The sequence below is a fragment of the Podarcis filfolensis genome (genome assembly GCF_964270895.1).
Source record: "Podarcis filfolensis genome assembly, chromosome: 1".
Taxonomy (NCBI): Eukaryota; Metazoa; Chordata; class Lepidosauria; order Squamata; family Lacertidae; genus Podarcis; species Podarcis filfolensis.
The window spans coordinates 89,961,965-89,989,552 of record NC_139604.1 but is presented as its reverse complement, the minus strand read 5'-3'; the positions used below and the strand labels follow the sequence as shown (position 1 = coordinate 89,989,552).

At 42.5% G+C, this 27,588-nt stretch overlaps 1 protein-coding gene and 1 long non-coding RNA gene across 3 annotated transcripts in view; both read left to right on the top strand.

Annotated features, from left to right (window-relative positions):
• The window catches only part of COX16 (cytochrome c oxidase assembly factor COX16), a 44,417-nt gene extending 19,790 nt beyond the window's left edge, over nucleotides 1–24,627 (top strand). Inside the window, exons 3-4 of one of the 2 annotated variants that reach the window (XM_083607526.1) lie at nucleotides 8,028–8,090; nucleotides 23,201–24,627. In XM_083607526.1, the coding sequence (XP_083463652.1) occupies nucleotides 8,028–8,090; nucleotides 23,201–23,293 (156 nt within the window). In that variant the 3' untranslated portion in view covers nucleotides 23,294–24,627. Of the gene's footprint in view, nucleotides 1–8,027; nucleotides 8,091–21,443; nucleotides 23,161–23,200 lie in introns of those variants that run through there. The other variant, XM_083607525.1, reaches the window with a different exon arrangement.
• On the top strand, nucleotides 8,097–14,118 carry LOC310759938. Its single transcript, XR_014546662.1, has 2 exons — nucleotides 8,097–11,198; nucleotides 11,849–14,118. It is a non-coding gene; the product is annotated as an uncharacterized lncRNA (long non-coding RNA).
• Nucleotides 24,628–27,588: the final 2,961 nt, after the last annotated feature.

Sequence of the window (27,588 nt, the reverse complement as noted above, 5' to 3'; positions counted from 1 at the left end):
GAGAAATGCACACTAAAATGCAAAAAATAAATAAACCATAAAGACTTTTAAAGTAAATAAAAAATCTCAAACTGATGTGGAAATGTACCAAAATGAATTTAGGATTGGAAAAATAAGAACATGAGCGAACCCAAAATTGACAGATAGGCCCATTCATTTTCAAAGATCTAGGTAGTCACTGTGAGAACAGAATGCTGAACTAGATAGGCTTCAGTCTGATCCAGCAGAGCTCTTCTTATGACAGGTGGAGGCTCAAAAATTGTGTTCTATACAGAGAAGCTGAAATAATTTTAGATGAGATAAAGTGGCCTCAAAGTTCCTGCTGATATAGCTATGTGTTTGTGGCAAATTCTCAGAATTGCTTTAATATGTTACCACCAAGAGCCCTTCTATATTCACACAAAAGCAGCTGCGCATTTGGGGTATATTTCATATTTCCTTGATACCTCTTTTTGGCCAAGGTCCCCAAAGCGATGATGAGATTAATAGTTTGTTACGATCTTCTCATTATCAGGGTTAGAATGTTGGAGTTGTACCCAATGCTGTACTCTGAGTAGATCCATTTGAATTAATGGACCTGACTAACTTAGGTCCGTTCATTTAAATGGGTCTACTTTGAGTAAAATGTAGTTAGCCACATCAGGGTGTAGTAAATCCATGCTGGTACATGTACTTCAGATGGTTATATGAAGACTGAATGTTGGCAGGTGCAGCTTTTTATTTTCTTCACCTGCATGAGAAAATGTACCTTTTATGGTTATTATGTCAGTATGTCCTTTTTTCTGTCTGGTAATCATAGCAACTTTTCACCCATGGCAATTGATGATGGTTCAGGCTAATTGTGATTCCTAAAAACTCCTCATCTTTGCCAGCCTCAAATGAAAAAGCCAGAATGCAGAATCCAGATGAAAAAGCCTGAATGCAGTGGTCCAAAAATATACATATAACAATGTTGGCAATTTTATCAATAATATTTTGAATGCAAATTTTCTGAATCATAACTTCTCTAGATGTTTCTAATGACACTTTCCAAGAAACTGGAATATTAGCTACAAAAACAAAATGGTATTTTTTTTTTAAAAAGTATCTAAATGCTTCCTGGAAATATAAAAAAGAATAATAGAAAGGCATACATTCTCATTTTACCTACAGAGGATTTGGAAGTGAGCATTTGTAAAGCACTTTGAACATGAAAAGTACTATGTAAATGCTTAAAATTCTTGTGTTATTTCTTGTTGCTATAGAAGTTCACTAGATGTCAGTATAGAAGTTACTTTGACTGGTATTTAGAGAATCTTGAAGTGAATCCTTCTTTATTGCTATGCCATTTAAGCCCCAAGGAAAAGCAAATTAGTTTGATTTAAAGACCTGATACCTTCAATGAAATATTGAAGAACATTTCACTAGACTTATCAGCCAAAAGACTGTGACTAAATCCCACAATTTATTTACATATATGTAGGGTATGTAACCCTATTAGACTTCCAAGTTGCTCCCACGTAAGCACCATTTTGAAACTTATTGTGGCTGTGTAGTAGTAGTAGTAGTAGTAGTGTTTGGTTAGATACTGTACAGTAATTACTTGTATCCTGATAGAATTGGATTGTTGTTTGTTTATTTGAACATACTCAAGGATGCCTGGGCCTTTGGACTGTGTCATTTCAGCCTCCTCAGTTATTTTTTACCAGGTACTCCAGCGCCATTGTGGCGTCAAAAGACAACAAACTGTTCCAGTGTAGAGTAGGGCTGGCTACATGAATAATGGGAAGACTGGAACATATATTAAAAAATGGTTTCAAATACAGAGGTGGGGGTTTGGGGTTTTTTTTTTTTTTAAAGACTTAGGAGCACATGCTACAGATATAATTGTGATGACCCAGCAGATTTTCTCTTTAAAGACACTGCAGTAGGTGAGACTTCAAGATGCAAGTTTGACGTTTTAAAGACTTCAAATCCTAGCAGAAAATGTCAGTGAATTTTTCATACAATTACGCCGTTTTTGAAGAACAGAAGAAAAGAAGGGAAGTTTTGAAACACTGCACTATGCAACATTTCCTCTTTCTCGGCCCAGGCCTCGAGGGCATTTCATTTTAAATCCTGCACTTCAGGCTATTTAAGTGGTTTGTAAAAGAACAGGTATAGCATATTAAAGAGGCTTTGCAAAGGCACCTTGAGGAATTGTCTTTTAATATTTTAAACATAGGTGTCTTACTTTTCTTACTCCCCTGCCCTATCTGCCTCCATTATGTTCAGGATGAGTCAGCCGGCTCTTCAGCAGCAGAGTTTCAGTTCCAAAAGAATTCTGCATTTTTCAACAGCAGTCCTGCTTTTTTACACAGTAGAGTATATGCCAGCCCCAGAATTTTTAATTGAAAAAGTAGTAAATGGATGCTCTAGATAAATAGGATATTTTATTTCCTCTAAACCTGTGGTTCCCAACGTAGGGCACTCGCCCCACAGGGGGGCAATTTGAGAATGAGTTATTAACAGTGAATAGCCTTTTAGGCTTCCTCCACGTGAATAGGAGTTTGAATAAAAAGAACTATATGTCGTGGGGGTGGGCAGTCATGATTTTAGAGATGCTTAGGTGGGTCATGGCCCCCCCAAAAAGGTTGGGAACCACAGCTCTAAACCAAGGGCTTCTTTTACATTCACTTGTTAATTTGAGAGGAGCACGTCATTTCACTAACTGTGTCCCACATGCTCTCTTCTTTCTTTGCACCCCACAGCTTCCTTTGAACTCTTCCTTCTGTTAACCACCCCTCCTTTTCTATTTCTCCTCTATAACACTTCTCCTTTCTCATTCTGCACCACTCCAATTTGTTTGCACCCACATCTGTTATTGATTTCCGTTCCCTGCAGAATTTTCTGAATTTCACATTCTCCTCCGCTTTTCTCAGATATCAGATGGAGTTCAACATTGTTCTAAGGCAGGGGTCAGCAACCTTTTTCAGCCACGGGCCGGTCCACCATCCCTCAGACCATGTGGTGGGCCAGACTATATTGGGGGGGGGGGAGAGAACGAATTCCTATGCCCCACAAATAACCCAGAGATGCATTTTAAATAAAAGGACACATTCCACTCATGTAAAAAAACACTGATTCCCGGACTGTCCGCTGGCTGGATTGAGAAGGCGATTGGGCCGCATCCAGCCCACGGGCCTTAGGTCGCCTACCCCTGTTCTAAGGCAATAATTCATCAGTGCAAACATGGAGGGAACAGTTTTTCCTCTCCTACCTCCATGCACTGTTATGGGGGCACTCTCCACCACCCCAAGCCAATCGGGGGACACATGGGGAATGGGGGGGAACCCAGTGCACTAGTGGGTTTCATTGTCCTGGCTCCTGCAATTTCCATGACTACATAGGCCAAAACCAGTGTTACTTCAGTTAGCTTGTTTTATTTTATTTTATTTTGATACTCATTTAAATTCATATTATTTGGTTGCTTATTTGTTCTTAATTGGACTGCAAGCTGCAGGAGTTGTAGAACCGAAGGGCAGGATAACAAATAATTATACATAAATTCATATACAAATATAAAACATTATAGGGTAAATTGTCACGTATGTGTATTAGTTAAATAAATAATTGCTATTTAAATTTAATCATTTAAAATTACACACATATTGGTGGCATGATTCAGATCTCTCTTCCCCTTGTAGAGTGGCAGGGCCCAGGTCCCAGGCACATGAAAGACAAGAAGCAAACAGGTGGCTGAGAGTGAGGGGGAGAAGTTGGACAGGAGGAGGAGCCTCTGCTACTTACATCTTTTCAGAGTAAAGCATTGATTTTATTTTTTTACAGTCATTTGAGTATGTGTAGTGGGATGCCTTAGGGGTTGCTTGCTTTTTCTTTTTCTATATATAGCTGAGGTAAGAAAGAAATCCATGAAACGAATGCACAGAAAGGTGCAGTAGGTTCACACAGGCTAGACTTCATAGCTTAACACAAGGGAGTTGGATAAGTTCTGTAGCTGAGCGTGACCAGAGAAAGGTGATGCACTGTGGAATTTGTTAACATTTAGGACACATTCCAAGGTTTGCCCTTCTTTTTCCCTCGGAGGACTTGGGTAGTGGAAAAACAATTCATCCTGTACTTCACAAACAATTTTAACTCTCCTTTACTTGCTTCCTGAACAGATAAAAGAAGTGATATTCTGAACCTCACATCATGAATATTTGGGATAGCTACTGACAGCTAGTAAAATTCTATTGAATGAGAGTGTGAAAATGATATGGAGTGTCTTTTGGAAGATTAAACTTGTATTTAAGACCTCACTGTGCAGGCAGTTTAAAGACCACATTTAGCCATTGCTATTTATCACTGAAAATGGGAGAATGCAGAAACCCACGAGGGAGTGGGTTGTATTGTATTCTGAACACAAATTTCAGAGCACGTTTTGATGCTTTATGAATGAATGTGAAAATGGATGTGCTATATAAAACAGTGGTGGGGAACCACCAGCCCATGGGCAGCAGCCTTAATTTGGCCCACAAGGTCATTTCCCCCAAGCCACACCCACTTGCCCTACACCTGACACCATATACATTGTCAGGTATGGAGCAAGTAAATATGCAATTCCTTCCAAAAGCAGGGTTTGCAGTTTGAAATCCACCCCCTGGGCAAAGTAAAGTCTTCATCTGATGGCAGTGGCTTTGTCAGGAGTTGGGGAAGGTGAGAATCCAGACTGCGATCTGGAAAAGATTCCCCACTCCTGCTCTAAGGCAAAATGAAAAAAATGAGTACCGTATTTTTCGCTCTATAAGACGCACCAGACCATAAGGAGGAAAACAAGAAAAAATAATATTCTGAATCTCAGAAGCCAGAACAGCAAGAGGGATCGCTGCACAGTGATCCCTCTTGCTGTTCTGGCTTCTGGGATAGCTGTGCAGCCTGTATTCGCTCCATAAGATGCACACACATTTCCCCTTACTTTTTGGGAGGGAAAAAGTGAGTCTTGTAGAGCAAAAAATATGGTAAATCCTTGAAGAAGTTATAAAAGACATAAGGAAAAACACCTGCTAGAATCAATGGCAGAACAGACTCGAGACATAGTCATACTAGTGAAAGTCTTCACTGGTATGCAATTTTAGTGGTGTGCAACTATTCTCCTATTTGGATATGGCAACATAGCAAAAGGAAGGGGAGATGGCAGGGCCACTTTTCCTTGCTGGGCAATTTATATTGCTTTGGGGGAAGATAACCAAAAGGAAGCTAAAAGCTTTGCAAAATGAGATGATTGTTTCCTGGTGGTTGCAAATAATGGTAGGTATTGGGCATGCTCTGTCTCCGATATGGCATTGATCAAGAGTGGATATGTGAATTGATAACCTTTGTCTTTTGACTCAATAAATTGATCGGCTAATTTATAGTCTCCTGAAGCCATTCTCTTCAACCATGTCAATGCCGCCTACATAGACGCAATTATCTGAGAGGTTCCCCAGATTCAAGCCTTGAGTTAAAAAGCACACAGTAAAAGCAACCTCTGCTGGAACCTAGGATTCACCGTGTATGCTTCCTTTCATGATTGATGCCGGGACAAGGAAAGAAATTAACTTCTTTTCCCCTCCCAGGATGAAAGCTGAATTCATTTTATACTTGGTGGGTTATGACAGGAAAGGGATCTCCATTTGTAAACAGTACCGTTTATAAATAATTATTTCTGGGGTGAAAACAACTGTTCTAAATGTACTGGAACTGTCTAGCAGTGTAAATTAGTTTTGTAGCCCATAAAATCCTGCAGTACAAACATTTGTTCAGTTATTGCCAACCTCTGGGTAGAATGTGGCCAGTTTTACCTGACAACAGTCCAAGGTCCACTAAAACGTCTTGGGCTGAGGGATCTGGTTAGGAACTTAGGCACACAGTTGACCTCCAAAGTCATGTTTTTTTGTAAAAATATTCTTTTTTTGTAATATGTTATGGGGTCAATATCAGCCAGGTCTTAGACAAAGCAGATTTTGTTTTACTGTGAATCTCAGTCCTTTGGCCCAGAAATTGTTTCTATAAATAAATAGTGGGTATGAAATGTTTCTACAACACAAGAATGAATTCACTGCGGTGGTTGATAGAGATGGTGTCCTAAGCAGGCATAGGGGTGGGGATCCTCAAACATCAAAGGATCTTTTCTCTTATTTCTGATTGCTGAATGAAACTGACATTGCCAGTCTGCTTTGGAGACCTGCACTCTATGCTCGGCTTACTCCCCCACCTTCCTTCTTTATTCTTTCTGAAAACAGAGAGTTGCATTTATGCAGTTCAGATCTTGCTTTGAAATAGATTATTCTTGGACCAAAACAAGCCATTGTGGTGATTTAACTATCATAAGGTATATATAGCAGTAGCATATGCAAATTTCCTTACTTAAAGTGTTCTGTGCTCATGAGGTTTGTATTTTTTTTTTTTAAAGTTTAACTGCTCCCATAGGTACCCCACTGTAATAACAAAATATTATTTGTGGCCCCCTAGGCCTCTCCAAAATCTGGTCTTTTAAATAATGAATAAATAAATTACTTTCATTTAACAATCACTCATCTCGTTCCTTGCTGTGATTCTGTCTGTCATCCTTCACCTACTGAGTCACATGAGGGTAGGGCAGTGGTTCCTAAATATAACTACCTATCTTAGTTGTATTCTAGCTCTAAGGTGACAATTTGGAAGGGGAATTAAGCACAGATGTCCTCTCTCTCCTTTATTGAGACAAAGATGGAATTGTCAGGATCACAGATGTGTTTGAAAATAGCACATCTCTGCCCCACAACATACTGTTGACTATTGCTAGAGGCTCAGGGGGAGATTGGCTCCAGACAGTGAAGATGAAGAGTACTCACAGTTCCCCAAAGTTCTTTTCAAAAACTAATGGCAATAAAGCACACCCTACAGAAAGAGCATCAGTGCTGTACGATATGCTACTAGATGTCCCAAATGTTTGGGAAACCCTAGCTTAAGGCAATGTCTGAGAGTTTTGAACTTGCTAAGCCTGGGGGGTATTCTGTTGGTGGTGGGTTTTCCTTGGAGCTAACTGTTAGACAATCTTACTTAATTCTTCAGAATGGCTAGGAAATACCTGAAAAGATAGCATGTCCCCCATTCTTCGCTAAGGACAATGTAATTTGGGAAACTGTAATTTGAGTCGGAGACTCTGATCAATAGAGAGACTTAAGTTTTAAGATTCTGTAAGCTAAGTGCATCAGGGGTTAGGGCTGCCTCTCTGTCCAATTTAGCTGTCCGTTAGAGGGTCAAGCTGTGACTCCACCTGTGTTCAACCTGTATATAAATAAAATATTACAAAATAGCATAAGCCTCTAGTGATGTCCTTCCAAGGGAAACCAAATCTGAATGAGCACTGTGCTGCGAAAAGGAACTATTCAGCCCTAGGAGACGTTGGAGATAAATCCGAATGGTCGGTTCATTGTTTGAATTTCATTAGCGCTGTGTTTGAATGTGAGAGCTGGGCTTTTCTTCCAAGTCTCTAGAATGCCAGTCTGCAGTTTCCAAGGTGGATTCCCAAAGGGAGGGTTCTTGCATTCATATTCCTGGTGTGATCCATTCTGAGACACTGAATTTAAGCAAGCCTCTTGCAATCTTAAATTGTTAATTTGTGATCAAAACTGAACTAAAGGAGTTCATTTTCATTTTTAGAAGAGAGAGGTAGTTGTGTACCTGTCCCAGTTTCCTACTTTATGAATGAAAATGTATGAGAGACATCTTCAATGATCTGTTTTTCATATGCATATCATCTTTTCCCTTCCACAGTTCTTTAGACTTAAGGTGTAGTACCATCAAGGTGAAAGGCTGTGGATTTTAAGTGGAGCATTCTTTGCAGAAGTCTCTCTGCTTCAGAGATATTGCCAGAATCTACTGTGACAAAGAGCCAACTGGAAATGCAGTTCTTGATTCTTTTCCTATGCAGAGGAACAGCACACTGCAACAGACTGGAGGGGATATTTCCTGTTTTGAATGTTTTTTTGAAACTTAAATGAACAGTGTTTGATAGATATTTTCTGGTCTTTTTGACTTGGCAGATTGATCCAGCTCTGGCAGAAAGAATCAAGAAGAATAAAGTGACTCTGGAATCGGAATATGAGGTATGGTTCACTGCATGTTCTAGCACTGAAGGCTTTTCTTTGCTACCCTTCACTAGTGATAATAATGGTGTTTCTTCCCCTAGCTAAAATTAAAACAGCCCTGGCTTTGATTCATGGGCATCCAGTAAAAGCAGCCTTTGCTTTTGGATAGAAGCAATATTTGAGAGTTCAAAGCCTTTTACAGCACTCCTCTTCTTTGATGTCCGCCTGCCAAATACAACACTGCAAATACATTTTAACTGTTCCTGTGGTTAGTCTATAAAAGATTTGCAGGTCTGACTGGAATGCACAGGAGTCTCCATTTATATTGCTAATATTATAATGAGATCCATGTGGCTAATTGCAAAACCATATGATTGCTTTAGTGACACTGGCTGTTAAATAATTGTTCTCTCAAACCACTTGTAACATTTCAGGTTTTCTGGCTCTCTTTTGCAGCATATATATATATATATACACTCTTGCAAAGAAATGTTTTTCATTTCCTTTAGAAATGTTTGGTGGCAGTTGTGGTGGGGAGACTGTGGAATTAAACATTAATTTCATCTCTGTCAGGAGAGGCTTCCATAATTTTTTCCGTACTTGACCATAGCTCAATCTCACCCCCCTCCCCCAAATCCCTAGTATGTTACAGGTCCCAAGGAGCACCAAAGAGGGTTGGGACCAATGTAGATTCAGCCCTCTTGTGGTCTTTGTGTATGGTCTCTGGTGCATATTAATACCAGTTGCTGGGGAACATGAGTGAGAGAGTGAAATTGTGCTTATGTGTTGTGGGTTTCCCTTAAGCATCTGGGTGGCCACTGTGAGGAAAAGGATGCTGGACTCGATGGGCCTTTGGGCTGATCCATCAGGGCTCTTCCTACGTTCTTAGGCATTTCCTGTAAATAACCCTTTCACTTCAAGCTTTACTATTCACCTTGGTGTAAAAACAAACAAAAGCCCAACAATAATCCTTGGAGACATGCTTAAAAATGCATTTCATTCTGCATCGTTTGGGTGACAGAAAGCATCATTCTTTGCAAGTGGAATGAAATTGTTTGCCTCAAACTCATAACTTAAAAATCCATTAACACAATTCTGTTACCTTTCGAGAGCCTTTTGTCTTCTATATTCCCTTGCTGGTTATTGTAACTCTGCTCTGATTTATTTATGTAAAGAAACCATCATATAATGCAAAGAAGAGGCTCTCTCCTTTACACTTGACACACAACTCATCTCAGAATTGTGTGCCGATTTGGATATGCAGTACTTTCTCCCCACCAGGTTTTAGTAGCTGCTTGAAGACCAGTATTTAGATTGCCAGAATGGTATTGAGTCTCATGGGAAATTCAGAAGTAATGACACAAAAGTGGCACAGAGAAACATGAAATTTTAAAACATTAAATCTGTTCAGATGATGCTTGCAAGAATTGTACTAGATGAGGAAGTGGCTGAAAAATCCTTCTGCTTTGCCTGAAAACCCACTGAGGCCAAATCCAAACAACTCTCTTAGTGGAAGGGAATTTAAATTGTCTCGGTTTTGAAAGTACCTTATAATCAATGGGGTTTAGCTAAATACATGTACACAGAGCTGTAAACTCACAAGGTGTTGGGCTTCTTTAATTATGCGGCTGTGTAGAGGGAATTCAATCTAGCCAGCAGCTGGTAGTGGAGGGTTTTCTATTAAAAAAATTTTTTTGATCCAACACTACAAATAGTGCTTTTCCAAAAGAGAATCACAGAACACAGGGCTGAAGAAGCTTCAGTTGGTTGTTGGACGTTTGGGAAGCAGTGCACAAGGTCCCTGTTGACCAAGCACCCTCCTTTCCTACCCCACACCTGACATAATGTATGAGGGCAGGTGGCCATGTCATGCCCAAAGCAGCCTCGTGGGTCACATGGGGAGACCTGTTGGGTCAAAACTGACTCACAGGCAAGAGGCTCCCCACCCGTGAATTGAGTTCTTTTTTGAAATACAAAGAGGAACATAGTCTTTAAAATATGTATAAGGAGTGGGTAGATTTCAGATTTGCATAATCTGATACCCCTCTCCACCCCTGCTCTGAACTCTTATACCTGTCAGCTGGAACCTGGTGCCAAAGACATACACTTAGAATTAAAGAATTCTGAGCCCAGGAATTTTTTAGAAGAACAAAAACATAATAAAGCTTACAGACCTTCTACACAAAACTCCACTTCTGGTTACTGCCGCCCCAATAACTTTTTTTCATTTTAGCAGTTGGAAGTGGGGATAGCCATTTGCTATTGGGAGTCGGAAATCCTTGCCAGTTTTCCAGAAGTTGCTCTGAGTTCTGCCAGTAGATCCTGATCCACCTTGGGCCCACCCCTGTTTCTGAATTTACAGAAGGTTTCAACTTAGTACTTGTACCATATATTTCAAGAAGGCGCTTATGCCTCTGAATAATTACAAAGCTGTATTGTATAAGCTCTTGGGCTCCATGATCATTGCAGATGGTGACAGCAGTCACGAAATTAAAAGACGCCTGCTTCTTGGGAGAAAAGCAATGACAAACCTAGACAGCATCTTAAAAAGCAGAGACATCACCTTGCTGACAATGGTCCGTATAGTTAAAGCTATGGATTTCCCAGTAGTGATGTATGGAAGTGAGAGCTGGACCATTAAGAAGGCTGATCGTCGAAGAATTGATGCTTTTGAATTATGGTGCTGGAGGAGACTCTTGAGAGTCCTATGGACTGCAAGAAGATCAAACCTATCCATTCTTAAGGAAATCAGCCCTGAGTGCTCACTGGAAGGACAGATCCTGAAGCTGAGGCTCCAATACTTTGGCCACCTCATGAGAAGAGAAGACGCCCTGGAAAAAACCCTGATGTTGGAAAAGACTGAGGGCACAAGGAGAAGGGGACAACAGAGGATGAGATGGTTGGACAGTGTTCTCGAAGCTACGAACATGAGTTTGACCAAACTGCGGGAGGCAATGGAAGACAGGAGTGCCTGGTGTGTGCTGGTCCATGGGGTCACGAAGAGTCGGACACGACTAAACAATTGTATAAGATGCGCGAAGTTCTGCTTTGGATATGGTGTTCAAGATCTCAAGGGAGAGCTACAATTGGTGCATATATTTATATAGCAAATGACTGCACTTTCAGGTCAACATGAGCCAACAGTGTGACGCGGCAGCTAAAAAAGCCAATGCATTTCTGGGCTGCATCAATAGGAGTATAGCATCTAGATCAAGGGAAGTAATAGTGCCACTGTATTCTACTCTGGTCAGACCTCACCTGGAGTACTGTGTCCAGTTCTGGGCACCACAGTTCAAGAAGGACACTGACAAACTGGAACGTGTCCAGAGGAGGGCAACCAAAATGGTCAAAGGCCTGGAAACGATGCCTTATGAGGAACGGCTAAGGGAGCTGGGCATGTTTAGCCTGGAGAAGAGGAGGTTAAGGGGTGATATGATAGCCATGTTCAAATATATAAAAGGATGTCACATAGAGGAGGGAGAAAGATTGTTTTCTGCTGCTCCAGAGAAGCGGACACGGAGCAATGGTTCCAAACTACAAGAAAGAAGATTCCACCTAAACATTAGGAAGAACTTCCTGACAGTAAGAGCTGTTCAACAGTGGAATTTGCTGCCAAGGAGTGTGGTGGAGTCTCCTTCTTTGGAGGTCTTTAAGCAGAGGCTTGACAACCATATGTCAGGAGTGCTCTGATGGTGTTTCCTGCTTGGCAGGGGGTTGGACTCGATGGCCCTTGTGGTCTCTTCCAACTCTATGATTCTATGATTCTATGATTCTAGGTCTATCATGAACTCTATCCTGTCTTGTGTTCTGGGAGTAAGCTCCTTCCCCCAGTTTCCCCCACATCCACCTACAGAGTTTAAAGCATTCTGCTCACACACTTATATGTTCTTATGCAGTCAGCTAGGCCTGGCTGTCTCATTTGCCTAATAAATCATTGCTCTTTCTATAAGTGCCACCAGAACTAATGGGAATGTAGCTCTGCTTCTGGGATGCACCTTGTAAAGCAGATTGTAAAAATGCAAAGCATAGCATTTCATGCTTGGACACCGCGGTCTACATTATTTGAAGCGGCGGGGCACGGGTGAAAATCCAAAAATAAACCAACACAGGTATAAGTGGCAAATGAATCCCTAACAGATAATTTGCTTTAAATAGTAAACAGAACTGTAGGGTTAAAAACACACACCCTGAAATAACTTCCTCAGAGCTACAAAGTAGCATATTTATGTTAATTTTTTTATCTTGCTTTTTCTCTGAGGAACTCAAGAGCAGCCATTTAGGCTAAGGTTATCAGATTTTTTTTCAATGAATCCGGGGACACTTATCAACTCAGTTGGTTTTGTATGGGGACTGATTTGTAAATCTGGGGACTGGCCCCAGGAAACAGGGATGTCTGGTAACCTTAATTTAGGCCTTATACTCACAAAGGTGTCAAATTTGTGCCTGGGCTATGCCATTTCAGACTTCAGGTGGGGCCCATGCTGAATTCCTTCTGCAGAAAAAGTAGAATGTCAGCAAGAAGGGCTGTAGCCTAGACTCTCAATTCTTGCTTTCTACATGGAGTTACAGTGGAGCATTCAGTCATTTGAACCTCCACCTGATGACTGAAGTGATAGGCCTTTGCCTCACAGCAATCGTAAAATCATAGAATCGTAGTTGGAAGGGACCCAAGGGTCATCTAGTCCAACCCTCTGCAATGCAGGAATCTCAGCTAAAGCATCCATGACAGATGGCCATCCAACCTCTGCCTAAAAAGGAAGGAGAGTACAACCTCCTGAGGGAGACTGTTCCACTGTCGGAACAGCTCTTACCATCATAAGGTTTTTCCATATGTTTAGTCGGAATCTCCTTTCTTGTAACTTAAAGCCATTGGTTCGAGTCCTACTCTGCAGAGCAGCAGGAAATAAGCTTTCTCCCTCTCCCCTGTGACAGCTCTTTAGATATCTCCTCTCAGTCTCCTCTTTCCCAGGCTAAACATACCCAACTCCTTCAACCGTTCCTCATAAGGTTTGGTTCCCAGACCCTTGATGAGTCAGGTGAGGACAGAAACAGACATCGCAAGAGCTCCAAAGCAGCAGCCCTTCTGTTGCCACCGCTTTCTCTCTTACCCCATAATAACTAGCCTTACAAAATACACTGCAGGATGTCACTTTGAGTTCCCCTGCCCCTTCGCGTGGAATTGGAGCAAGAGAATACACAGCAGAGTGAGAGGTCACCACATGTTTTGCAGTAACGGACATGGACAGAGAGGGGAAAGTAGATGTGGGGCTGCTGCTCTCATCCCAAAAGGCATGTGGCTGCTGCTGTCTGATTCTGGTCTGAGGCGATATGGAACCCTCTGAAACAATGGGGCCAATGGTGGTAGAGGCTGCAGGGGAAGGGGAAAATCGGCAAAGGTAGCTTTCCCATCCCTGTCGGTGGGCTCTCTCCACTGGGTCAAAAGCCTTCAATGGATGTGTGAAGCCTTTCCATCCATGAAAGTCAAAGTCTTCTGGGTACAGGCAAGTGACGTGCCCAAGGCAACCCAGTTGTGGTGGGTACCATATTGGCCCAACTATAAGCCGCACCAGCAAATAAGCTGCACCTTTAAAATTTAAGGCTTATTTGCGGGTGTGGCCTGCCTCCTAGCACTACTGCCCTGAACTAGGAATGGGGATGGGTTTCCAGCGCTCAGTGCCCCGCTCCCCAAGACGGTGTCGGCACTTGGCTCCGAGTATAAGCCACATTTTAACTTTTCACAGTTGGAACTTGGGGGGGGGGGGAAGGGCAGCTTATATTCAGGCCAATGCAGCGTTTTGTTTCCCACCAACAAGCCCAACACTCTGACTCCTGTACCACACTGCGTATGTGTATTAAATATGTCTTGCTTATAACTGGAATAATGCATAGAGGAATTGAAAGAAAGAATCTGTTTCCCCTCTTTTTCCAATTCTTTTTGTCTACACTTCCTCTTGTCATTTTCATCTTTCTCATTAGTCTGTTGGAACAACTTGCTCAAGCAGGTCCCAAACACCACACCCTGGAAGTAAAAATCTTAATATTTTTACATGTATTGTATCCTGTTTTTCTGCTTTTATATTGATTTCCTCATAAGAAAACTAATAATTGGATAGCTTCAGCAATTCTAGGGAAGATATAGTATAGTAAAATAAAGTCAGACACCATGCACGTGTTGTGTGGGTGGGTGGGTGCACAAACGCACACACTTTTTCAGTGGGGTAGGTGACAGTTTTACCTCCAAGTTTATTAGCCTCCAGGTCTGGGGTCTGCCTTGCTTCTGCCTCTTCTCATTCATTCTTTCTGAACCTGTAAATGTGCGAATTAACAGTTTTCCAGAAAGAAACAATAACAGACTGTCCCTTCTGAATGGATGTGACAAGAGAAAGAGGCAAGAAAACCCAAGTTTCACTAATGCTGTACCTCTAAAGACTCTAAACTAATGGCTCTACAATGCTCCTTCCTGCTTGGGCATGGTTGGCAGCAGGGGAAATTGTCCCTGTTTAAATGGAGCCAATGTGATGTAAAATAAATAACTTAATCCCCATGACAACACAGTACCTGACTTTGTCTGATGTCTATTCATTTGCAAAGTGCAAAATAGCCCAGGGTCTAGCTGAGCAGAGGTTGTTTTCTCCTCCTTCCACCTAACAATCCTTTGCTTGTCTTGAACATTTAAGCTAACCCTCTTTGGGATGGAGCTTGAGGGAACCAGCTGGATCTCAAGTGTGCTTGGCGCTTGAGCCTTGCCTCTGCTAGATACTCACCTGACCTGGAAGCTTGCACAGGCCTTTCCCAAAAGTGACAGTTCTGTCGCATATACTGTCAAGTCGTTGCATATCTCTGTCTATTCCAATTCATGGTGCTTGCAGGAGGTTATATTGTCTTTCTGTCCTGCAGAGACTGCTTCCTTACACTCATCTGCATGGAGAAAAGCCAGCTGGGAAGTAGCAAATACAGACCCTGCAATATCATGGAAAATTGGGAGAGGGAGCAAAGGAACACCCACATTTTTCTTCCAAGCACAAGCATTGGTGGATCACAGGGGAAGTAGCCGACCTTGCCTGAGTCTCTCATCTTATCTCTGACTGTTACAGCATGCATGTTTTCTCAAAAGTATTGATGCATCCAGTCTTCTCCACCTTACATCAATCAATCAATCAATCAATCAATCAAGGATTAAGTCATCCCTCCTTCCTATATGCACCTTAATCAAACTTGTTGAAGACACCCTAATTCTTGTACTGAAAGTGTGTACTTGTCCCCCTCTACTCCAGTTCCCCGTTGACATGTAGTGTAACTCAAGACCACACAGCATGTGATCAGTGGAAAACTCAGTTTAGGTGACTTCATTCACTCTCCCCGTTCCCCCCGAAGATACGTGCACTTCTGAGGGGTGAAAAAGGTGTTCAGGGCCCACACACAATTAGGTGTTTTTGTCAAGCAACTGGTACACACTGGATGGGTTAGCTTCATGCTAGAAGGGAGGAGCTGATCTTGCTCAGCCATTAAGTGATGGCATCACACTTGGGGAATGGGAACTGAGGCAAGGAGAGAGAGGCCTTTCATACCTCATACTAGAGTAACTGAGCCGAAGGAACTGAAGATTTCAAGCTATATATGGGATAGCCATAGGCTGCACATGCTATACCTTCAAAGCACATTTGAAGCTCATTTTCCCCTCCCAAGAACTCTAGTTTACCCCCTCACAGAGTTACAGTTCCCAGCAACCCTTTAACAAACTACAGTGCCCATAATTCTTTGAGGGAGGGAATGTGCTTTGAATATGCTCTAAAGGTATAGTGTGCAAGCAGGCTAAGTTGTCTACACAGACATTCTGTAAACTCTAGACTTCAAGCTGAAACTACACATGCAAATAAAAGAGGTGGTAAAGCCTTGGTGAAATAGGCTGCATCATTTTAGGTTGCTTGCAGTGGATATTACTGACAGAAAAGAGAAATACAATCCGCACAGCAGATTCTAGCCCCTACCTTGTATCTCCACAAATTCTCCAATGTCATTTCTTCTGGCTTTCTTTTCTTTTATGTGTGGAAGCATTCTAAAAATGATATTCCACCGCATGAAGCCTTCTGTCCAGACTTTATCACCTCTTTCTGCTGAATGAGTAAAGGTAAAGATAAAGGGACCCCTGACCGTTAGGTCCAGTCACGGACGACTCTGGGGTTGCGTGATCATCTCGCTTTACTGGCCGAGGGAGCCGGCTTCCGGGTCATGTGGCCAGCATGACTAAGCAACTTCTGGCGAACCAGAGTAGCTCACAGAAATGCAGTTTACCTTCCCGCCGGAGCGGTACCTATTTATCTACTTTGCACTTTGACGTGCTTTCGAACTGTTGGCAGGAGCAGGGACCGAACAACGGGAGCTCATCCCCGTTGCGGGGATTTGAACCGCCAACCTTCTGATCGGCAAGTCCTAGGCTCAGTGGTTTAACCCACAGCGCCACCCGCGTCCCCGTTAAATACATAATAATAATGGCACTAAGTTCTTTCGAACTGTTGGCAGGAGCAGGGACCGAACAACGGGAGCTCACCCCGTTGCGGGGATTCGAACTGCCGACCTTCTGATCAGCAAGTCCTAGGCTCCGTGGTTTAACCCACAGTGCCACCCGCGTCCCGCTGAATGAGTAGACTGAGGGTATTGCTACACTAGTGTTTTAATGTTCAAGAGCCATGATTTGTACATTCGCTTTGCGTGAGGTATCCATGTGACACACGGCCATACTTTCTCCCCACCCCCAGTTCTGTCAACTTTTCCCATGTCATAATTTTGCTGACCTTCTTAAAAAGAAGAGCAGTGCATTCTTCTCAAGTGGAGACAGCCTTAGTGCCACCCTTCTGACTTCTGAAAGAGGTGTGTGTTTTGGGTGTGCACTGACATTTAGGGAAGACAAATCTATCGCCACTTTGCACACGTCTTTCCCTATCCTTTGCCCTGTTGCTCAGAGCAACTTGCTTGGCTTGATTGATTGCTGTTCAAGAGGCGGGGGAGAAAAGAAGAACCTGTCTCCTGTCTTTGGCTGCAATTTTATTTTTGTCACTTTTTCTGTCTTCTGATTAAGTGGCAGCTTCTCCTTGCAGCTCTCTGGGCCCCCCACCTTCTGAACACCCAAGGGAGGCAAGCAGCTCTGTCCCCAGGCAAGTGCCCTCTTTTTCCTGCCGGATCCCCTCACTGCTGCTCCCAAACCAGCAAAGTCACAACACATCTATAACCAGTGCCTTCTCTCTCAATGTCTTCTTTATTTTTAAACTTGTGCCGTTTCTTATTAATGAAATAGTTTAACTGCAGGTACTGCAGGAGATAATGAATTCCAACCACAGCATTGTGAATAGGTGAGAGCCTGAACCATGGGGTGAAGGCAGGGTCAGGAGCCACTTTCTCTCTCTCCCCAGTGTGAATGGTTTATTCACAGTTTGCTAATATATTATAGCATACAAAGGGTATATGACAAAAATTTGGCTACAGACAAAAATTGAAAGGCGTAAATTCCACAGCAACCCCTACCCTCCAATACATACAGACTAAATCCACTTACATCTCACCTTTAATAGATCTTTTTTAAAAAAGTAAACACCGACCCAAAACATGAATGCTTTGACCTCAGTTCTTAATTTGGATTCTGCAATGTAGCTTAAAAAAAAGGGTTCAAACACACTCAAGTTCCTGAGCATAACTAGGATGTAAACTCCCAATATTTGTGTCATGAAACGAAAATCACTTTTTAAAAAATCTGTACATGGTACCCCATTAGCTCCAATAGAATGCTAGCATAAACCTGTGTGTGTAAGGTACGCCATGCAGAGTTCTTCATAAGCCAAGCACTTTGAATACATATGCATTTTAACTACGGCACACCAGTTTCTGCTCCAAACCCCACAGCCTTCCCAAGTGCGCTGGAAGGCCAGATCCCAAGAAGCCTCCTGCACCCTTTCTCAGCCCATCAGCCACTTCTCCCCCTCCAGGAGCTAAGGAGCAAAGGAAGATTAGAAGGATGGTGATCCTGGCTGACTAGGAGCAGTGGCATGAGGCATGGGAAGTGATAACTCAACACTGTTGATAAAGAAAACAAGAAGCTACCCACTCTTCTGGCAGAGTTGAAAATCTCTCTTACATAACTACTCAACTGTTTTGCCTCCTGGGTGTGCAAGAGGGTTTATCCACACTTACGGTACTTTTCCTCCACTCTTTCCAGGCACCATCCGCACTTTAAAATTCTGTGTCCGAGTGCCCTTTTTTTTGTCTCTGCAGCTTTCCCTGTGAAAACCCTCACTGCAAAGCTAAATCGGAGCAAACAGCAGTCAGTAGAAAACGCGAATCAATGTTTGCTCTGACTGAGTGCTAAAGAGCGGGGTTTTGCAGGGAAAGCACCGGAGCATAAAAACCCCAACACTCGGACATGGAGCTTTAAAGTGGGAACCTATGCCTGGGAAGAGCAGAGCAAAAGGGAAGTGTCAATAAGCCCTGTATGAGCACGAGAGAATGAACTTTAGCAGTCTGTTGGTGAAGAAAAGGACAAGGGTAAATATTTTTCACTGTTAGTGTGAAATATATATACAGTGGTACCTCAGGTTAAGTACTTAATTTGTTCCAGAGGTCCGTACTTAACCTGAAACTGTTCTTAACCTGAAGCACCACTTTAGCTAATGGGGCCTCCTGCTGCCACTGCGCTGCCAGAGCATGATTTCTGTTCTCATCCTGAAGCAAAGGATGCTTCAGGAAAGCTTTTAATGTTTGATGTATTATAGTATTTTAATATTTTTTTGGAAGCCGCCCAGAGTGGCTGGGGAAGCCCAGCCAGATGGGTGGGGTATAAATAATAAATTATTATTATTATTATTATTATTAACGTTCTTAACCCGAGGTACTATTTCTGGGTTAGCGGAGTGTGTAACCTGAAACGTATGTAACCTGAAGCGTATGTAACCCAAGGTACCACTGTATAAAAAACACCGTATCCTCGTCCCCTCCCCAGCTGTGTGGTCTGTCAATTACAGTGACATGTAGCTTAGAACAGGAGAGCAATAACATTAGCACTCGGCTCCCTTTTTTCGTGGAGGTACTTTAAACTTTGTGATTAGTATTTTTATTCTCTGTTACAACAATGAACTCTTAACAACCTCCAACGAACTTTGGAGTACTGATGCTCTTGTCCCGTCACCTATTTTCCTCTTTGAGTTCACACTTCCATTGCAACACATTAAAGCATTACGAATGTGCAGCCACACCTCTCTTTATGTGCTGAAGGTGGGATCAATGCTGGGGTACCTTTGCCAATGTACATTAGGCAAGGCATCCAAGTATCTGCAAATTTGTCCTTCACTTTAGGTCCTCTGCTAGCTCTGCAATGTTGTGTAAGCTTCTCAGGCAAGGCAAGCTGCCAGACTTTGGCAGTCCATCCCTTTACCAAAAAGTTTGCTGTCTTCCAGTGACATGCTCTTTCTGTCTGAGTAACTACCAACATGAACACAGTCATTTCTTTATGCACTAGTTCCCCTTTTTGTGTTTCCAAAAGTAACAACAGAGTCATTGCCAGATCCAGAAGGAAAGGACCACACTTCAAGGTGTCGTTGATGCAAGTATATTGGTCTCTCTCTCTCTCTCTCTCTCTCTCTCTCTCTCTCTCTCTCTCTCTCTGTGTGTGTGTGTGTGTGTGTGTGTGTGTATGTATGTGTGTGTGTGTGTGTTTTGGTTGAAATAATTATCTCCTCTCCCATTACAAATTAGAATTGGCAAAGAGTGCATAACATTGCTCAGGAATTCTAAGATACCAGTTTTCGAATCAGTGGTTAAAATCTGTAGTTTTGAAAGATACGGGTCACCATCTTGATACAAAATGGCATCCAATTAGACAAAACTGACAAAAACCACTGCTCCTTCATTTCAAGCACCATCGTGCAAATTTTGATTATGATTTGATTAAAATTTGCAGTTTTGAAAAGCTCAGTCTGCCATCTTATTTCTTTATTAGCTATTTTTTTATCCTGCCTTTCTTCCCAAAAGAGCCCAAACATCAAAATATTAAACCAATAATTCAAAATAGTGTCCAATTATATGCAACTATAGAGAAATCCTACTCTTTGATCTTTGGAACCATCATGCAAAATTTGGTTACAATATCTTACGAGGTGTCCAAATGCACAGAGAACAGGCAAAGAGACAAACCGCTTTCCAAAATATATAATAGATGAACTTTTTATTCTTATCATGGAATGTTTTACCAGAGGGCTCTTGAATTGTCAGCTGTTCACTTTTGCTGCCCTGCCTTACTTCCTGATGAAGTTTCTTAATAAGATTCTGTTTAGGATCTTCTGTGGAATGCCAGAAGCCATTTGATGTTCAATGCTGCCTTTCCCAGTAGAACAGTATTTAACACAGTGGCCAAATAATGGACTAGAGCAGACTATGCTCCTGTAAAGCTTCTGCACAATCCATGCACAGTTGACATACAGAAGAAATTGCACCAGTTGAATGTCTGCATCACTAGTAGGAGCCCTGACCTGTAAGGAATCTGCCTCCCCATAGGAGGTTGTTAGTTGGAGAGAAACTATTCACATTCACAAGATATTAAACTTTCAGTCACTGGCCCAGCAACAAAAGGCAAGAAATAGCAACTCTTTAGTCTCTTTCTCTCTCTCTCAAAAAGAAAACCAAACCAGAAAGATGAAAAATTGAGTTGGTAATAGAGCAACAAAACCTTTTGGCTCAGGGAGTATAAAATGCCTTAATCAGACAGAAGGTGGTTTGAGGTTCTCACTTAAAAGGAATCATGGGGGTCCTTCTTAAGCAGAAGAAATTGGCTATAAAAGACATCTTATTGATTGAAGGGGAGGTGGAGTATGTTGGTCCCTGTTCATATTTCCTTTGGATTTTATTTGCTGCATTTAAAACCCACAGTTGTGTTCATCTAGGCTCTTTTTTTATGTGGCTCTGTTGGAATATCCGATGGCTTATGTTATGTACTGAGTTGAATAGGATCCAAAAGGCAGCAGTCTGATTGGTCCTAGAACAATAGGATTCAGAATGCAGTAGTCTGATTGGTCCACAGGAGCCACCCAATCCAGCTCCAGGTGGAAGTGAATCCGCAACCTGATTGGCCTACAGGTGAATCCCGGAATTAGCCAATCATGTGGGGCCCATTGTGTAAATAATGTATATAAAGCAGACATTCTGAGGGAACTTCCATTCCTCCTCACCACTATGAGCTGAATAAAGAGCATGAAATCCACTCTCGACTCCCAGTATATTTCAGCTTACAACCGTGAATGCAAAACGAAGAGCCATGTCTTGCTCTGTTAGTCCCATGATTTTAAACACTCCAAACCATACATATTTTTTTAATGTTTCACCTTACTTCAGTACCTGAGAATGCTTGTCAGTAGTTTGGGTCCCACTACTTTGGAGATCACAGATGAGGAACCTGAGGTCTGGGAGATCAAGGCTGCCCTCCCAGTCTACCTGGCCCTTGGGGACTCTCCACAGGTTACACCCCTCTTCCGAGCCACACACCGTCGCCAGGCTTGCTTCGCACCTTCCTTGTGTGCTTTGGCCAGGCTAGAATGTGTCTTTGGAATCTGATCCTTCATCTTGCTGGCCTGGATGAAGAGTAGAGGGTGTCTCTCTGTGTGTAGAAACTAGCTCACTGTACAAAGATAATGTTTACATTGATTTGTTCCCACCCACCACTGCCCTGTGGGTGCCAGTAGGTTGCCTTAAAGGGAATGAGGCCCTGAAGGTGAAAAAGCCCCCCCTCCACATCTACATCTTCCTGCACCCCACACCATTATTACTATTGCTGTAATTACTGGGCAAGTTGTACAATAGCTTGCTTATTTCTTGGCTAGAAAAATATTTCCATATAAGATATGGTAAATTAAAGAATTTATTTGATTGATCCACCCCAGAGGAACGAATACTCTTTTCACTTCTCCTGCCAGCCGGTCAGGGAATTACTGCCTACTTGGAGTAGCTGGAGCCATTTTATACTAGGGTTGCCATATTTCAAAAAGTCTGGGAATTTACAAACGTATGGCAGCCCTATTTTATACAAGCATCTCTTTTTCTGCTTTGGCCTGCCTTCTTTCTTTATCCACTCCTGGGTTACAAACATAAACAAGCCTGCTGGACCAGGTCAAAGGCCAATCTAGTCTCATAGTAGCCAAACAGATGCCTGTCAGAAGCCCCCTAACTTGAGCTCAACAGGGCTTGGAACATCTTCCTAAATATATTTTCGGTAGGTATCACTAGTTTGCCTTTTCTCCATAACAAAACGAAGCTGGATAAAATACATTTTCTAATCCATTTTGACTACATCTGAACTCCGTGATTGTTAGTGGGCAAGAATAATGTAGTTAGGGCAACCTCACATAGTTAGGTTATGGGTAGAAAATTTAGAAAACAACGTTGGTGGCTATGGTATCCTTGTGATAAGGCAGTGACTAAAATTACAGTGAGCCTTGCATTCTCAGCACTACAGCTGACAAAAAATACCCAGCAGCCCCCTTATTTTATTCTCCAGCAGGGATGGGAGTCTTTAGGTTTGAGTTGGGAAATGGTGGTGCCACAGTAAAAAAAAATAAAAAATCATTTGACGGCTGGGCCTCATTGACTTCCCCTTGTGTGCATTCACATGCTGTGCTCTTGCTCCTCCAGACACACCAGTTTTGTAGGTAACTGAACAGGTAGCTTAGCTGTTGAGAGCCACTTCAGAGGGGAAACAGCTTCCAGGAACAAGAGGAGCAGCACTGCTTCTTATTTCCCACACAAATTCCACCTGCTTCAGAAGTTGAGAACGGGTGAAGTCAAAAGCAAGAAACAGCAAAATGTAAGAGATGCTCCAGGGGTGCTGCAAAGAGTCAGGTACTTATCTTGCTTCTCCAGTCTGAGTGTCCCTGTTTTTCTTTAGCTACAGAGAAATAGCGGTGCTCACGCTGAATTGTGGCTTCATTTGTGTTGATCTTGGGATGCTTCCTTAATGGTTTCCTCTACAAATCTTAGTCGTTATGTGTTCCAAAGGAGACACTTTAATTTATAAAGAGAACCTGAGGATGTTTACAATGTTTTCCTTCTAGTTTATTAGTTTATTTTCTTGTTGTTGTTGTTGTTTATGCCTACAGAAATTGAAAGATGCCAACTTTGACGACTGGAAGAACATCAGAGGGCCCCGTCCATGGGAAGATTCCAAGTCTTTACAAGAGCAGAAGCGGTAGCGCCAGCAAAGCCTTGGCTGGAGGCCAGCCTCACTGCGTTCACTTGGTGTGACCTTGAACTGTTTCTTTCCGGCAGACGGGTGAAGCAGTAGCTAACCCTAGCATGAAAAGAACCGTTTTGATCTGACAGAATGTCTTAGCAGAAGCCTTGTAAATAAACATTGTGAAGCACTGTGTTTCCCAATGATTAGCAATATTCTACCCAGGGGCTGCCAACCTTTTTGGACCCATGGGCATCTTTGCAAACCAAAGAAACTGTTGGCACCATATGCACACTGCAACCTGTTCTATTAGGTACAAAGGAATGCATCTTTTAAGCATAGGAGGGAATGCTATGGGAATGCTTCTGCAAGCTCATGTTTGTCTGCAAGCACCACACTGATGATTCCTCTACTACACACATTTCTAGAATGGGCAGATCATTTCCCACTAAGAACATCAAGAGTTTATTTTTGCTTCTTCGGCGGATTTAAGGACAGAATCCTCACACCAAAAGGTGGATTGCTATTTAGCTACTCAGTCCAGGTTCTCAACTTATTAATAGGTCCAGCCAGGTCTGGCGCTAGACCTTAGAGTGATGCAAGCAAGCAGTCCCTTCAGGAACAACCTTCAAATTTTATTTTTGATTGCATTTCCAATACACTTCACAACTTCAATACATGACTTGCATACACAATTTATCCCTGTCATATAAGGCATTACAATTCTGAACATGGATCTGATCGCAGTGACTAACGTGGTTTTTATAATTTATTGTAATTTCCCCCAAGAATAATGATGAAGAACATGAACATAACACTGGTCACAGAGGCCAGGATTACCAGCTATATAATGAAGTTTCACTGTTTGGGCAATTTGTTCAGCTCTTGAGTGGATAGTTGAGAGGATAGCCATGACACATGTCTCCCAAGGGTAGCACCCAGTCAGTAGCCTGGGATGCCTGCCCCTAAATCCAGCCCTGGGCTATCTAAATGGTGATTTCTTTCAGCCGGCACCATATTACCCCACAGAGGTGCAATGGGCTTCTTCGCGATACAGCTTCCCCCTTTTGTGTGGCCTTTGACACCTGAGATGCGTGTTTTCCAGACCCACCATGTTCCTGCAACTGTAATCTATTTTAACAGTTTTAAATTTTAATTTTAAATTGTTGCAACGTGCACTTGGACCTGCTGGTGAGGGTGGGCAATAAATTTATTATAAATAATAATATAGCAATAATAAAACTAAATACATCCAAGTTGTGGGACAGTTTTTGAGGTGGGCGGGCAGGACAACAAAAGGCTTCAGTGCTGGTCAGGGCATGTTTCTTCCTTCAATAAATCATTGGAATTGTTGCTTTTGTTTCTAAGTTCATTTCTAAGTTCATGCCCTTGGGCCAGCAGGACTTTGGTGCATCTAGCCTGGTATTGTCTATTCTGAACAGAAAATGCTCAGAGCTGACAATCCTGGCCTCTCCGTCAGCTCTTTTTCAGCCTTGGTACTTGAGATCTCTTAATGCAGGGGTTGCCAACTTGGGGGGGGGGGCTGTGGGCACATTTCCAAACCAGAGAAATTGTCACAGGCATTCTCCACAATGGATTCTGTTTGCTCCAGTAGAATGCTTCTTCCAAATTTTACTTCAGGGGTGTGCATGCAAAGCATGTGCTGTAACTGCTGAGCATTGGCCTAGAAAGGCTATTGGAATTTGGATTGTGGTCATGCAGGGCATTGGACTAAACAACCCTTGGGGGTCCCTTCCAACTCTATGATTCTTAAGCCTGTTTCAAGCTTCCTAGCTGTCTGTCTGTCTGTGGGGCAGGGAGAACTTGACAAGACCATCCCTTAAGGACTCGCAGTGATCCATAGGTAACCTTTTCTTACACAGAGAGTTCCATTTGCTGTTATGAGATGCTATAGTCTAGCACTTCCCAGAGGCCTTATTGTTGTTCCATTAGCCTCAGTTGTGCCTCATGAATGGCTCATTCTGCCTGCTACATATTTTATTTTGCAGTGGTCTTGCTGCTGGCAGCTTTTCCCTGTGCGAAATCTAAGAGTCTTTATATGCGATGTGCGATCCAGTACACACACACACACACACACACACACACACTGAAGTGTGGCACTTTGTAAGAGCATTTTCTCATCATGCCCCCTCCGTCTGTTGAGATTTAGGGAGGGCAAGCCCAGTTGTTTTATTCTGTCGTCTTGTGTGATTCTTTCTGCATTAATATTTGGAATATATTTATTTTAAAGATATTTATATCTTTCCAGACATGAGTACAAATCAAGGTGGCAAACAAACAAAAAATAAAGCTGCCACGGAACATTCATATGTTCAGTGAAAAGAGGGATGTCTACCATGAAAATGTTCCTTGGCCCACAATTTTGGAAGCAGGTTTTTGGTTTCACCTCAGCCAGAGGAGAAGCAGCTGTCCCAGAATCCAAATACCATTTCCTGGCTGGGCCACAAATATCCAACTTGTGTTCAGAGTTCTGTAAGTTTACAGCAGACCTTTGCATCTTACCATCACCTTTCTATAAACTGTCCCCTGATGTGTGGGGCTCTGTTTGCATGCATACAACTGTGGCAGTCATACCCCCTCCCACCCCGCCCAGCTTGATAGTCCGTACATTTGCAATTTGGGTAAATGCCAGAACAGCAAGACCAATTGTTTGCCATGCCCCCAACCAATTGGCACTCTTCCTTTTGGCAGGAGGATCACATCCTGTCCATATGATTGCAGTGTCACACACGCCTTGTAGCTGTAACAGAGAAGTAACTCCAGTGTGTCGTTGTACAAGTGTGATGGAGGCCTGAGTTGAAATAGTAACTGCCTGTTTTCCCAAGTGTCTCACTTTCTGGTATTTATAACCCCTAATCAGTCCTGGGTTGTACAGAACGGTCCTCAGGAGTGATGCATTTGTGAGACTAAGCCAACAACTTACTTGAAGCAAATCCCATTAAACAACTGAGCCATTGGGGCCAATACGTTTTACCCATCATTTCCCAAGCTGCAAAAAATATTGCTGTTTTTTAAAAGTGGATTTGTTGTGCTAGAGCAGGGGTAGGCAACCTAAGGCCCGTGGGCCACAAGCGGCCCACGAGCTGCCCCCGAACCAAGCCGCCCACTCGGTGAGTCCCCATGCACTGTGCTAAACCAGTGCAGCACAGCACTGGGACTCGCTTCCACGGCACCAGAAATCGCGTCTGCACATGCGCAGATGCCGAAAATCATGTCTGCGCAGACACAGACACCGGAAATTGCGTCTACGCAGACATTGGATCTTCACTGGAGTGAACTGGCTCAGGCGAGGTAAACCTTGCCGACCCCTGTGCTAGGGCAACAGAGCAACATGATCCGTTTTAAGCGCGGAAAACCTCATTTAAATTTACAGTATGCGTGTGAATCCCTCCTGTAAAATCCTGAAAGTCTAGAGGCACCTAGCATTGGACTTGGGTTGCACACTGGAATAAACTGGATGGGGAATCTTCCCTGAATTGCCTTAGATTAGAAGCTGTTATTCATGGCGTTGTTTTATTATGCGATCAGAGAGAATTTTATGTTATATGGTACACGTCTTCAGGCACAGAGGGGGTGTTTCCTCCAGTGTTTCATTAGAGATTCATATGGATTATTGCTTGGAAGCTTACATACCAATTTGAGTAAATTTCATCCTATGCATGAAGCATTTGCTAGGAAGAATGTTTTAATTACAAATGCAATCTGAAATTTAAAGGTTTAAATCCTTGTTGGCTGCTTCGCCTTGGGCCTTTGAGAACTCTAGCTTAGCAGAGCATAACACATAATTACTGTGAGCCTAGGGAGTAAAAAAAAAAAAAAACCCAACCCAAACCATCTTCGCAGGAGAAGAAAATCTTGAGTGACTTAATAGAAAAGTATTCCCTTTAAGGACACTCTCCCCCACTTTTTTCAGTGTGTCTCTGTGGAAGCACAGTACTTACAATCTCTGGGGATTTCTTTGTCATTACCCTTGAGATATCTCCCAGCGTAAGTCTGAGAGGAAATCCACAGGGATCTTGAGTTACTGAGCCACACATTTTGATACTGTTCAGACCTGCATTGTGGAAGATCTCTTGTCTTGCTTCTGCCATTCTTTGGCATCCAATCCACCCTACTAAAGCAGGTGTAACAAACCTGTGGCCCAACAACATCTGGAGGACTAATACTGGCCTAATTTGGCAAATATAAAAGGCTTTATTCAAGGGTGTGGTGTTATTATGACATACACAAAAATATGAATTCCACCGCAAATTTGTAGATTTTTAATTCCTAGTTCAGTTATAAGCTTTGTTT